The sequence below is a fragment of the Pteropus medius genome, unplaced genomic scaffold (genome assembly GCF_902729225.1).
Source record: "Pteropus medius unplaced genomic scaffold, Ma_sr-lr_union100, whole genome shotgun sequence".
NCBI classification, from domain to species: Eukaryota; Metazoa; Chordata; class Mammalia; order Chiroptera; family Pteropodidae; genus Pteropus; species Pteropus medius.
This window is the reverse complement of record NW_024350927.1, coordinates 1,323,302-1,335,829: the sequence shown is the minus strand read 5'-3', so window position 1 is coordinate 1,335,829 and position 12,528 is coordinate 1,323,302. Positions and strand designations below refer to the sequence as shown.

General features: G+C 57.2%; 1 protein-coding gene across 7 annotated transcripts in view; it reads left to right on the top strand.

Annotated features, from left to right (window-relative positions):
* ARHGEF10L (Rho guanine nucleotide exchange factor 10 like) overlaps nt 1–12,528 on the top strand; it is a 127,573-nt gene that overhangs the window by 69,136 nt on the left and 45,909 nt on the right. For 4 of the 7 annotated variants that reach the window (XM_039842078.1, XM_039842081.1, XM_039842077.1 and 1 more), the window contains 7 exons: nt 718–891; nt 4,738–4,883; nt 6,575–6,589; nt 6,827–7,008; nt 10,123–10,238; nt 10,728–10,855; nt 12,370–12,470. In XM_039842078.1, the coding sequence (XP_039698012.1) occupies nt 718–891; nt 4,738–4,883; nt 6,575–6,589; nt 6,827–7,008; nt 10,123–10,238; nt 10,728–10,855; nt 12,370–12,470 (862 nt within the window). The remainder of the gene's footprint in view (nt 1–717; nt 892–4,737; nt 4,884–6,574; nt 6,590–6,826; nt 7,009–10,122; nt 10,239–10,727; nt 10,856–12,369; nt 12,471–12,528) is intronic. The other 3 variants (XM_039842080.1, XM_039842079.1, XM_039842084.1) reach the window with 1 other exon arrangement.

The window sequence follows — 12,528 nt, the reverse complement described above, 5'->3', positions numbered from 1 at the left end:
GGCGTGGGCTGGCGGGGGCCTTGTGGGGTGGGGGCTTCTCATCTGTCATCCACAGCCTGCACATCTGCTGTGGGCTGTGGGCAGGTCCTCAGCCCCCGGTCCCGTTGTCCCCACTCCTGGGGTGGAGCCGAGCAGATCTGACAGCTTATTTTCTACCTCTCCAGTGCAGAAGGCTAAGTGACTGGTGGTGGGTGAGCCCAGGGTGCAGGAAGGGAATGAAGGTGCGTGGAATTCCCAGGACCTGCGGGCTCCTGGCAGGGAGGAGATGCTCACTGAATAAGCTAACCTTGGCCACTTTGGCCTTCCCAGGGAGTGTTAGCCCCCACGTGGGTTCTCGAGAGCTTGGGACACCTCCTCTGATCGCCGAAAGTCCTCAGTCAGCGGGGCGAGCCCCAGCTGCCCAGCTGGGAAAGGTGGCTGCCAGCCTAGGGCCCCAGTAGCGATTTCCTGTCCTCGGAGTTGCCAGCTGCAGGAGTGGGCCCTTGGCATAACATTGATTGGTGACTCAGGGATTGGTCCACATGTTTATTTTATTTTTTCATTCGGTAGCTGTGTTTTGAGGCTGTGCTCTATTCCAGGTACTGCCTGTCCTGGCTGCGAGCCGGCCCTTTCAGAGCTGGTCTCTGTAGGGTGTGGAGGCTGAGGCTTTGACCCCAGCCAGAGACGGGTCTGCTGGGGTGTGGGTTCTCAGTCCTGGCTCTCTCTGGGCCCTGGCAGGACATGCTGAAGAACACCCCCAGGGGCCACCCGGACAGGCTCTCGCTGCAGCTGGCCCTCACGGAGCTGGAGACGCTGGCCGAGAAGCTCAACGAGCAGAAGCGGCTGGCCGACCAGGTGGCCGAGATCCAGCAGCTGACCAAGAGTGTCAGCGACCGCAGCAGCCTCAACAAGGTGGGTGCCCGGACCCTCCACCTGCGCGCCCTGACCTGCTCCACAGCCTTGGTCACCTGTCTCTCTGCCTCCTGCCCCGCAGCCACCCCCAAGGTGGCGGTGTTCTCTGAGGGAGGGGATCCCTTGCTTCTCTCTGAGCCCGCAGGCTTTAACCTAGAGTATTAGCCAGGACTGGACCTGCACATTGATTACTGTTCACGTTACTTTAGGACAGAAGCTCATTTTGTTCCTCCATGTAATTGCCAGTAAGGACATCTGACATGATAGCCTAGTATTGTGCAAGGTCTCTGGAGTCAGAATTTGGGTTTGAATTCAGATTTTGCCATTGGTACTTGCTGTGTGGCCTCAGGGGAATCAGCCAACCTCTCTGAACCTCACTCGAAAGGAGAAGAGTTCAATTCTCCTGAGCCCCAGGACTGCCGCGAGGCAGATGAGGGAGCTGGCAAAGCAGCAGGCCCAGAGTCCTTTATACAAGGTGGCTGTGGTCGTCATTACTGTCATTTATAAAGAGAAGAAAGATGAAAAATCTATACTGTGTTTTGGGTTTGCAACTTAGGAAAATTCTGGCAAAAAAAAAAAAATTAAAAATTTTCAAATGAGCTTAGAGAACGCTGTTTTTAAAATACAAGGACAGTACCGAAACAATAGTCACCTCCTAGTCACCTGTCGGTGAACTTCAGTCCTCTGTGTCCCTAGTGGCATGTGACAGGAGCTTCCTGCAGCTGCTCCCCAATCTGGGAGGTCCTGCACCCTGGGTTCTGCCTTCTTCTACCCACCAGAGGGTAGAGGTTGGCCCAGCTGATTTAGGGCGAGGCAGCCCTGCCCTGTGGCACGTGATGAGAACATTGGTCATTCTTTGGAGAAGGGACATCGTGTGGGGTCACAGGGATGTGTTCAGCTCTTCTAGAGGAAAAACTGGGAGCCTCCTGGCTCTGTGGGCCCCAAAAGCAGAACTACGGCCAGTGACTAAAGTCAATGAGATTTCAGCCACATGGGGTGGGGTTTTCTAATAGTATAGGAAGGGTCGCTGGGAAGGTGACAGCCCTATTCATGTCGACTGCGCTTTGCAGTGTATAAGGCTCTCTGAGCCACATTGCCATCTTTGATCTCCACCACAGGCCTGCGAAGTGGGGCTGAGACAAGATAACCCTCAGGGTCGCTTGCAATTCTACGCTTCAGGAATCCCACACTTTAAGACTCTTCTACTTTAGGCCAAATTCAAGCTGTACATGTGTTTTTAGGCCCACACGGTGTTTTATAAGAAAATGGAATTGGTTGCCAACATTTAAAAGTGGAAAGGTATCCCATAAATTCACTTGTGGATCTTCTTGAAGGATTGGAGGCGCTGGCACGCTGGCCCACCATCCTGCGTGGCACCAGTCACCTGAGCAGTGGCTGCCCACACCCCTCAGTCCCCGCTCACGTCCTTCCAGTGAGGTCTGCTTCTCCTGTTCCAGGAGGATAGAGATGGGAAAAAAGATGGGGTAGAGGCTGGAGCCGCTTCCCGCGGCAGTGTCCCCATCCAGGATCTCTCAGGGTGGGCGTGAGGGCTGGGGGCCATCCCTCACCCCCTCCCCACCTGCAGGCAGGATGCCCTCAGCTAGTAACACACACGCCTTCTGTTTCAGAATGCCTCTCGAGAAAAAGGCTTCGGCCCAGCCATGCCGCCTGCGCTGGTACTCAATGGTCTTTGCACTTGGGAGCATCTTCTTCTGTTCCCTCCGTCAGCTCCCTTTCTGTAACCAGGAGGGTTTCTCTTGCCTTGGCTCTCACACCTGTGCAGCGGGAAGAGCTCCCTCTGGAGAAGGAAGCCCTTTTCCACGCAGCTGCTCTGAGAAGGGCCATCCGTTCTGTTCCCCACGAGGACCCAGGCAGTAAAGAGCAGCGGCGACTGGCTGTGGGTCGGGAAGACGCGTTGCCATTGGGCATAGAACTGGAGGCTCAGTTTCTCCACCTGTCAAGCAGGGAGCGAGTTCGGTCCGTGTGGGATGGTGTCGTGAAGAGTGCGGTGGTGGCCGCACACTGCACCTGCCCCCTGCCAGGGCCCCCCTGGGCAGCCTTGGCCAGTTTCGAGAACGGTCCTGTGATTTTCCTCTTGTCATCTGTCACCCAGGGAAAAGTGGAAATGAAACTGGGTGTGTCCGAAACGGAACTCTGTGGCTGTTTTAAAATGTGCATGCTCAGGATCCTCCAGGGGGCTGTTTGTGCAATATCTGGATTTTCCTTTTTCATTTCTTTTTTATCTGCTTAAGGGGCAGGGGGATGGTTGCCAGAAGCTCAGGGGACTTTCCTCCCCCGAGGTTTGTGTCACAGCAGTATTCCATGGGGCCTGCTGTTTTCAGGGGCCCAGCCAAGTTTTCACGAGCTTGTGGTCAGCTTGGTGGTGGACGTGGTGGGGCGGAGGAGCCCAGCCTTAGCAGTTATGGGGGTACCCCTGGGGGACCCCAAGTCCTTTTATGTTTTAGGAGCAATGGGGCCTCCCTGACTCCTGTCTCACCCAGCCAGGAGCTGGAGGGTGTGTGGCCGGCTGCCCAGTGCTGAGGATGGTGCGTGTGGCCTGGCTTCATCCTATGCTGGTTCTCGGCAGGTCACTTCACCTCTGGCATCTCGGTTTCCTCGTGTGGGGATGGGGATGGCCTCAGGGGACTGCTGAGCCGATGAACTGTGCTGGTACCGTCTGGACTTCTGTGTTGACTTGAGGGACATGGTTTTTTGGAGGTTGACAGAGCGTTCTTTCCAGGAGAGGTTTTGGGGCGCTCAGCCCTTTTCCTAGTGAGGATGGGGAGGGGGAGGAGGGTAACTGTTGTCCTCAGAGTCATGGGTTTTGGGAATGAATTTTGCTGAATACTCGCCTCTAGGTCCACCATCTGCCCCCCCCAAAAAATCCCTATTAGTAAAAAGATGTTTTCCAGTGGGTCCGTGGGTGGGATGGTGGTTCCAGTCCTGGAAGGGGGCTCTTGGTGTCTAGCCTGCTCAGTTGCCTCAGGCTTAAAGATCCTTGGCCTCCTCAGAGTGTCAACCTCATTGGCCAGCAGATTTACCCAACCCATCGGGAGCCTTCCAAGGGGCGAGACTGGCCGAGGGTGTCCAGCGGGTCAGGGTGTGGGGACGGGACCGACTACCAGGCCAGGCAGCTCCCCGCGTGAGGCCACACCTCGCGGCGGAGGCCATCGTGGACAGCGGCAGCGGCAGTGGAGACGGCGGCCGTCTACGGCGTGTGCGCCGTGTGCCGTGCGCCGAGTCAGCGTCTCGGGTGTGGGATCTGTGCCGTCACGTGGGCCTGCACTCAGTTTACTCCTCTGCTGTCGCCGTCTTGAAATTCTTAATAACTTTTGAACGAGGGCCGTGTCTTCATCTTGCACTGGGCTCTGCGAGTTCTGTAGCCAGGCCCAGCCGCGCGTCACCCCGGTGACCTGAGCGGTGGAAGTTATCGCTCCACTTGGCAGCCGAGGAAGCTGAGGTGCGGAGAGGTGAAGAGGTGGGTGCCGCCGAGCCTGCGTTGGAGCACGTGCCTGTGACTGCAGAGCTTGTGTCACTGGCAGTGCTGGTCGTTGGAGATTGCCATATGAAGGGTCTGGCCACGGCGGGCTCCCCAGATGGGCCCTGCTGGCTTCTGGGCAGGCTGGATGGTCAGAGAGCCCAGTGTGTGGTCTTCCAGCCTCGTCCCCAAGGCCCCTGGTCACTCCGAGGATGGAGCGTGTGGCCCTGGCCCATCCTCCCCCATCTCCTAGCCTCAGTCTCTCTTTCGTGCACAGCTGGGGAATTCTGGGCCTCTGGCGTGGCGATATCTGCGTAACAGCCTCTGTGCTCGTTGGTGTTGACCTTGCTCTGTCTCTCTCCCCCCAGCTGTTGACCTCAGGCCAGAGGCAGCTGCTCCTCTGCGAGACACTGACGGAGACTGTGTATGGTGACCGCGGGCAGTTGATCAAGTCCAAGGAGCGCAGAGTCTTCCTGCTCAATGACATGCTGGTCTGTGCCAACATCAACTTCAAGTAAGTGGGCCTGGGCCATCACCCCTCCTTGAGGACACATTCCTGTCCTAGCCCAGTCCCTCAGCCGACCTCTCTGTGACAGGGTCCCATGCGAGCTCAGCTAGGTCTCTGATATTCCGGCTTATTTTCCCTTCCCTCTTGGCCTGCTCTGTCCCTGGTCCTCAGAGGCACTTAGAGAGGTCATTGGGGGCCACCCCCAGCCTTTTGGCAGGCAGCCGTCCATTGTACAGAGTGGTCTGTTCTGGGACTTTACCATCGGTAACTGAACAGTCTCCTGAGTTTTGCCCACTGTGAAAGTCAAGAGATTCTCCCTTGTGTCCAACCCAAATCCCTGCTGTTAATTCACACTGATTTTCCTTCGGTCGGATCTCGGTGCTTCATGGCGTTAGTCTGTGCCTTTCTCCCCACTGGCCAGAGCATCTTCTCCTTCAGGAGCCTGGTCTCCTGATTCTGGGTCAGAAGTTGTGGAGATGCTCAGAGCCAGGCTGCCAGGCTGTCACTGAGTCAGAGGTCTGGACGGGACGAGGGTGACTCTTTAGACCGGAGTCAGCAAACCCGTGGCCCAGGGGTCACACTGGCCTCCGGGAATCTTGTTTGGCTCTCACAGGGAGTTCACACGGAGATGGAGACATTCGATTTCTCTTGAAAATGTGAAGATCCCACGTCTGGACCCATGATGCTCTGGGTCACATGGGCCTGGAGTGGGGTCACATGTCTACTTTACTGGGGCTCATGCTCTGCTGTCCTTCACTGCCTCCAGTGGCGGTTCACTCACCCATGTCCCTTGCTTGGCCCTGTAGGGGACTGTGACCCTTTGCCAAAGAGACTCCAGCTGGGGCCTTCCCAGCTGGGCTCTTCTACACGCGAGTGGAGGAGAATTTCTGTTCTCCGTATTTAACGGCACTTTAAAAAAACATCATGGAAACAACAGTGGCAACAATAACCAGGGTCCAAGGCGGGGAGTGGTCACCCTAGTCCGGTGTTAACCCCAGCCTGGCTCTCCTATCCCTGGCTGGGGCACACGTCAGGTCGGGGCGCCTGGGAGCCTGACTTAGACTCTGCACCCAGAGTCGGCTGTGCGTTCCTGCCCACGACCACAGCCACCGCCACGGACAAGAGTCGGGATGGTCTGTGCTTGTGGATCCTGTGTCCTGGAAGGGGAGCCAGCAGGGTTGTTCGGGGACTTCTACACTATTTATTGAGCCCTTACTCTGTGCCAGTTTACAGGTCTGGACAAGACCTGGCCCTGGTAGGGGACTCGGGCAAGGAAGCCTCTGTCCCAGATTAGTGTGGCGGTGCTTATGGCTTATTCATTTACTCTCTTACTCATTCAAGCACCGTATCTGATCGACACTCCCCTTTCTGCCTGCCTGTTGCTCAGGGCGTAGCATAGTGTGAAAGTGCGATGAGGAGGATGCTAGTGGCCCACTTTTAGGAGATCGGTCTGGGAGATTTGGGGTGAGTCACAAGATCTATCTATCACTGTCCTTGTCCAGAATAATACAGACTTCTTAGCAGAGCCATTGTGGGAATCAGGTGATGGAAGGCTGGTGCCCAGCCTGGGAAGAGGCCCTGTGTGTGGTCCCTTCTGCCCATACCTGACCCAGCCCAGTGGCTGGCCCCCAGCGGTCTCAGCCCCTGTAGAAATCACTCAGCGTAGTAATGACCTTCCTTCTTGTCTTTTTCTTTAGGCCTGCCAACCACAGGTAGGAGCTTGGGGACATCAGGGGGCATGCGATTCTGGATCGGGGGTTGGGGCCTAGGCTCTCGGTGCTTCTGCCACATGGATGGCTCCCTGCCCTGTCTGGCTTGGTTTCGGCCTGAGGTCTTGCCCGTTGGCTGTGAGGTGCCTGGCTGAGCTGGTGTGCTGAGGAGCTCGCTCTGGGCTGGCCCTGGGGCTGGGATGCTGCAGGCTCTCCAGGCCTTGTCTTCTGTCCCGGCAGGGGCCAGCTGGAGATCAGCAGCCTGGTGCCCCTGGGGCCCAAGTACGTGGTGAAGTGGAACACGGCGCTGCCCCAGGTGCAGGTGGTGGAGGTGGGCCAGGAGGGAGGCTCCTACGACAAGGACAACGTGCTCATCCAGCATGCTGGTGCCAAGAAGGCCTCTGCCGCGGGCCAGGCCCAGAGTGAGTACCTGCCCGGCTGCCGCCTGGGAGCAGCTGCCCAGGCTCGAGGGCCCATCCGGGGATCCCCGGGCTGACGGGCCCCTTGGCTGAGAGTCTGAGAGGCTCTTGCTAGCTTGCAGCCCTACACTGCACACAAACGCACACCCGTAACCCCATCTGCACATGCACACACATATCCTGCACAATCACACCTCCGCCTCACACACTGGACAGGTGCCCACTGCCCCCATCTACTCTAGCCCTATATGCCACCGTGCACATACATATGTACACACATGCACGCACAGGTGAATCTGAGTCAGAACGTGTGACTTCCAGTCCTTGCCTGGCCATTGCCTGCCTCCCTGTGTGACATAAGCAGGTGTCACCTTTCTGTGCCTCAGTTTGCCTCTCTGGACTGTAAGGGGCCCAGGTAACACTAACCCTGCCCCCTACAGCCTTAGGGACCAGGCACAGGGCTGTCTGGATCCTCCTTCTCCTATCCTGACTAACCCCTCAGACTTTGTGGGACATGAGGATGACAACTCTGGGGTGACACTTGGTGGCCTCTGTCTTTGTCCACTTCTCTCCATCTTCATGGTAGCTGCCGCCACTTAGCTCAGTGCTGTGGTCGTAGCTTCCTGGCTGCTGTTCTGCCCTCCACCCATCCCCAGAGCTAACTTTTCAAAACACAGCTCAGATCTGTGTGTGTCACCCAGTACCCTGAAATCTACCAGGGACTTCCCCTCGCTCTCAGGATAAAGTCCCAGGTCCTCACTCCAGCCCACACGCCCCTCCTGGGGGTGCCTGCCCACTGCCCCTCCTTAGCCCACTCTGCCCCCTCACTCTCTGGGCTTGGCCACACTGGCCTCTTGGTTCAGAGGAGGGGTGAACCTCCTCCTGCCCCCAAGCCTTCTTCTGCCTCTCCCTTTTCCAAGAGCTGGCTCCTACTGCCCTGTTTATCTAGTGCCTTTGCGCATCCTAGCTCAGATGGCACTCCCTCAGGAAGCCTTTTCTGATTCCTTCGGACCGGGCCAGGTACCCCACCCACCCCCTACTCTCAAGGCCAGTTATATCGGTGGCCAGTTGTGTCTGTTGCCATCTCTTTTCTTGGCATCACTGCAGCTCTGCCTGGAGCTGGATCGAGGCAAGTGCTAACAATCGTTTGTTGAATGGACGCGGGATGCTGGACGGCAGAGCTAACGGAAAGCAGTGCTTAGCCGGAAGCGCCTTCCACAGGCCGGGAAGGCGCTGAGCTGCACTTCCCACTGGCTGGCTGGGCTCTGGGCTCTGTCCATCGCCTGGCCCTGGAGGTTGCCTCACGGGCCGTCAGCAGTTCTGGGAACTCCGAGGGAGCGATTGCATCATGCGGTCTTGCCCTTGGAGGGCCGGGCTGCACAGCTGCGCCCACGTCCAGATGCTGCGTCTCTTTCCCCTGGTCTGTGAGACAGGAAGGGCTGATTTGTGTTCCAACTCTCTGTTTCCAGAAGCCTCCCTGGGAAGGGCTCTTCAGAGCCTCTTTCAGCCCTAGCTTGACCCTCTCCCCCCACCACTTGGCCCTCACTCTGGGACCCCTCCTTCAACGACTACGGCTGCATTCTTGAAACAAGAGTAATATGCTGCCAGATCCCCCCTTAAAGGGAAAAAAGAAATTCTCATTGAACCTTGGTTGGCCTTGAATGATTTTTTTTATTATATTGTTATTCAAATGTGTGCAAATATAAGACTAGGTATAATAGACGCCTTATGCTCACACCCCTTGAACAACCATAAAACCAAAACAAAATCACAAATGGGATAAAAGTGAAGCTACAACACAGTAAAATTCAAATGAACAGCATTAATTTCGTGTGATGGATGGTATTGTTTTGCTGGAACCAAATGGCTCACAATATGGCTGTGGCCCTCTTATGGGGCAGGTTTTTTTGAGGTCTCTGTGCCTGTACCACGGGGTGTCTCATGGTGACCCACATGGCCCACCAGCTCACCTGTTGGGGGCCCCTGCAGAGCCCGTCTTTGTTCTTCATTCGTTGTGAACTTATCACTTACCTCTCCGTCCACCTCGCTCCTTGCTCCTTACTGGCGCCATTCAAGTGGCCCTGCTCACATGGTTTTAGAGTCATTATATCCAGGATTCAGGATGTGCATCGGTTTTCTTAGATAATCATCTAAAGCAGAGGTCCTCAACCCTTGGGCCGCGGACTGGTACCAGTCTGCATCACAGCAGGAGGTGAGCGGCAGGCGAGCAAGCAAAGCTTCGTCTGGATCTGCAGCCGCTCCCCAGAGCTGGCATCACTGCCTCAGCTCCACCTCAGATCATCAGGCATTAGATGCTCATAGGGTCACCGGTCCCTGGTGCCAAAAAGTTTGGGGGCCGCTAGCTTTTCCCCATCCTGGGATTCCATAAGACCTCAGCTTGAGAAACCAGGGCGTAGAGAATACAGCCCAGATGCCCCAGCGTGGCATTTAAGGACTTCCCCATCCAGCGGATCCCTCCTGCTCGATCTCTTGCTATCCCATCTCTCATGCCCCCAACCCTTCATCCGTATCATCAGCAGAGATCTGGGCATCTTCACACCCCATCGCTGCCCCATCACCCCGATAACTTTCCCCCGGTACCTTCCACCGTCTGTGGTTATGATTCACTGCTCCCCCGCACTTCCTCTCCTTCCCCTAGGGAGTGGGGGCCCTGTCTGTCTTGTTCACATCCGTCTCTCCAACATCTGGAATAGAACCTGGCACATAGTAGGTCGTCAGTAAGGTCTTGAGCAGCTTGCTGTTCACGGGCTTCCCCGAGCCGTGGTGCTTCTGCACATGCTGTGCTCCTTTTGGGCAGTGCCCACCGTTCTGGCTCCGTGAAGCCTCCTCATCTCTTGCAGGCACAGTTGGCTCTCAGTCTTCTAGTCTCTTTTGACCCTCTGTATAGACCGAGTGTGGCCTGGATCACAGGTGTTAGGGACTTTACCTGTGATTGGATCTGTCCCCCCAGTAGACAGCTGTTTGGTGATGTTTCCTTCTGTAGCTCTGGTGCCATACCCAAGGAGCGGCAGCTCTCCTTTGCAGTGAGTTGTGTGCTTGGCTTCTCATCGGCACCCTCCCCACCCCTCAGGCTGACCTGGGTCTCTGTCTATCCAGATAAGGTGTACTTCGGCCCCCCGCGACTCTTCCAGGAGCTGCAGGACCTGCAGAAGGACCTGGCCGTGGTAGAGCAGATCACCCTCCTCATCAGCACGCTGCATGGCACCTACCAGGTATGCTTTGTGGGGCTCCAGGCTCCTCCCTGTGGGCAGTGCCCAGACTCAGCAGATAGAGTTGGGGGTTACTCTCCTGGCCAGTCCCCAGACATGGCTTTGGCTCCGAGCTCGCACAAGCAGCAGGAGCGGCAAAGCTCCCTGTTGCTGCCTGGAAGTCTGGTGAGCGGCCTCTGGTTCGGGTTTAGTGGGGCCTGGCTGTGGGGCTTTTCTTTGTTGTTGCTGTTTGCATGGTGGCCTTGTAGCCCCTTCCTGGCCTTGCTCCATGCTGGAGAGGAAGCTTGCTGGGAGGGTGTATTCCTCTCAAAGGTGGGGTCTGGACCAGGGGACGGCATTCTGCCCACAGCCCATAGCAAGCTTCCAGGCTGGACTCCAGGACTTCTCCCCAGTTCCTCTCCCCTGGGGCACCTTGACTGCTGCAGGGATCTGGTGTGGCTTTTGGGGTGTCAGCAGGCTGTGCGGTGACCTCATTGGCTTCCTCAACCCTAGAACTTGAACATGACCGTGGCTCAGGACTGGTGCCTGGCTCTGCAGAGGCTGATGCGGGTGAAGGAGGAGGAGATCCACTCGGCCAACAAGTGCCGCCTCAGACTCCTGCTTCCTGGGAAACCTGACAAGTGAGAGGCGGGCAGCGGGCGGGGGTGGGGGGGGCACTGGTGGAGTGGTGGGGCTTGAACAGGGCACCTAGAGCTGTCTCACTCGTCAGTACTGCTGCGATGCTGGCGTGTATGCACTGTGGGCCACGCCCAGCACAGCATTCGGCACGGAGTAGGTGCTCGTAGACAAAATGAATGAATGAATGACAAACAAATACCTTTTCACCTGGGGTAAGCCCATCCTCTGTTAGGGTACTCGGACACCGTGCTGATGGTTGGTTCCATTTACACTGTGTCCTTTTCTCTCACATCAGACTGTGTAGTCCCCTGGGACTAGGCCCTGGGTCTCCTCTCATAGACCCAGCCTCCCCCCAGCACTGCCCCTGTCCCCTAATGCCTACACAGCAGCTCGTGCTCAGTAGACCCTGGGCTGATGTTTGTGGAATGGATGACAGCCCGGCGGAGATGGGGAAAGCTATCTCTTGGATCCTCCCCCAGCTCTGTAAAGTTGATATTATTACCCCATTTTACAGATGAGAAAGGTGAGGCTCAGAGAGTTACATGACAAGCCCAAGGCCGCGTGGTGAGAGGTGGAGCTGGGTGCCCAGAGGTCTAACTGTGAAGCCTAGGCTGGTGCAGGGATGGGCTCAGAGCCCAGGTTTTGACCTCCTGAGTGGGGGGCTGTGGGGGATCGAGTGGCACAGGCACAGTGGCTGCAGGGAAAGGAGGATCAGAGTACTGTTGTTTGAGGCAGGGCCTGAGCCCGGGGCGTGAGGCTCAGGACTCGAGGCTGAGGGTCAGCAGCGTTGACCTCTAACCAGATTTGTCACTGACCTACTGAGTGGCCTCACATGGCTCCCTTCCCCATACACCAGAGGGTTAGTGACCTGGTCCTGCCCACCTCCTGGGGGCTGGGATGGCCCGTGGTGGGGAACAAGCCCTTGCTGCTCCGAGGTGACAGGCAGTGTGGTGACAACAGTGACTTTCGGCTGCCTCTGGCCTATACACAACCCCATTCACTCCTTTCTTCCTTCATCCGTGTGTCCATTCAGCAAACATTTACCAGGCAACTGCCCCGTGCCAAGTGCTGGGAACAGACCTGCTGGAGACCCGTTCCTCCCTGTAGCTGCTTCTGGTCAGACACGTACAGGTGTCTGACCAGGCCCATGGAAAGCTGACCAGGTGGAGCCCCGGAAGGGCCTCTTGAGTTGCAGCCTAAGAGGGCCGGATACCTCTGGCTTTGCTAGGCACCCAGGCCGAGGCACCTGGGGCCAAGCCGGGGAGCGTGGCCTGGTCACTCCGGGGGAGGTGCCTCCCTCCTGGGGCCATGGTGGGTGGAGGGACTCATCTCCCAGGGGCCTGAGGCTTTGCCGGGTGTGCCACCAGCTTCTCTGGCCATGCTGTGATGGTCTGAACAGACCTCGGTTGATCTCCGGGGCATGTGGGTTGAGCGGGGAGCTGGGTGCTGGCCTGGGGCGGGGGGGGGACCAGGCCCTTGTTCTGGGCACTCACACTCCTCTCCCTCCTTGCCACAGGTCTGGCCGCCCCATCAGCTTCATGGTGGTCTTTATCACCCCCAACCCCCTGAGCAAGATCTCCTGGGTCAATAGGTTGCACTTGGCCAAGATTGGACTCCGTGAGTAAAGCCCCAAGAGGAGCGTCTCAGGGGGCAGGGGTGGGAGAGGGGCGGTTTG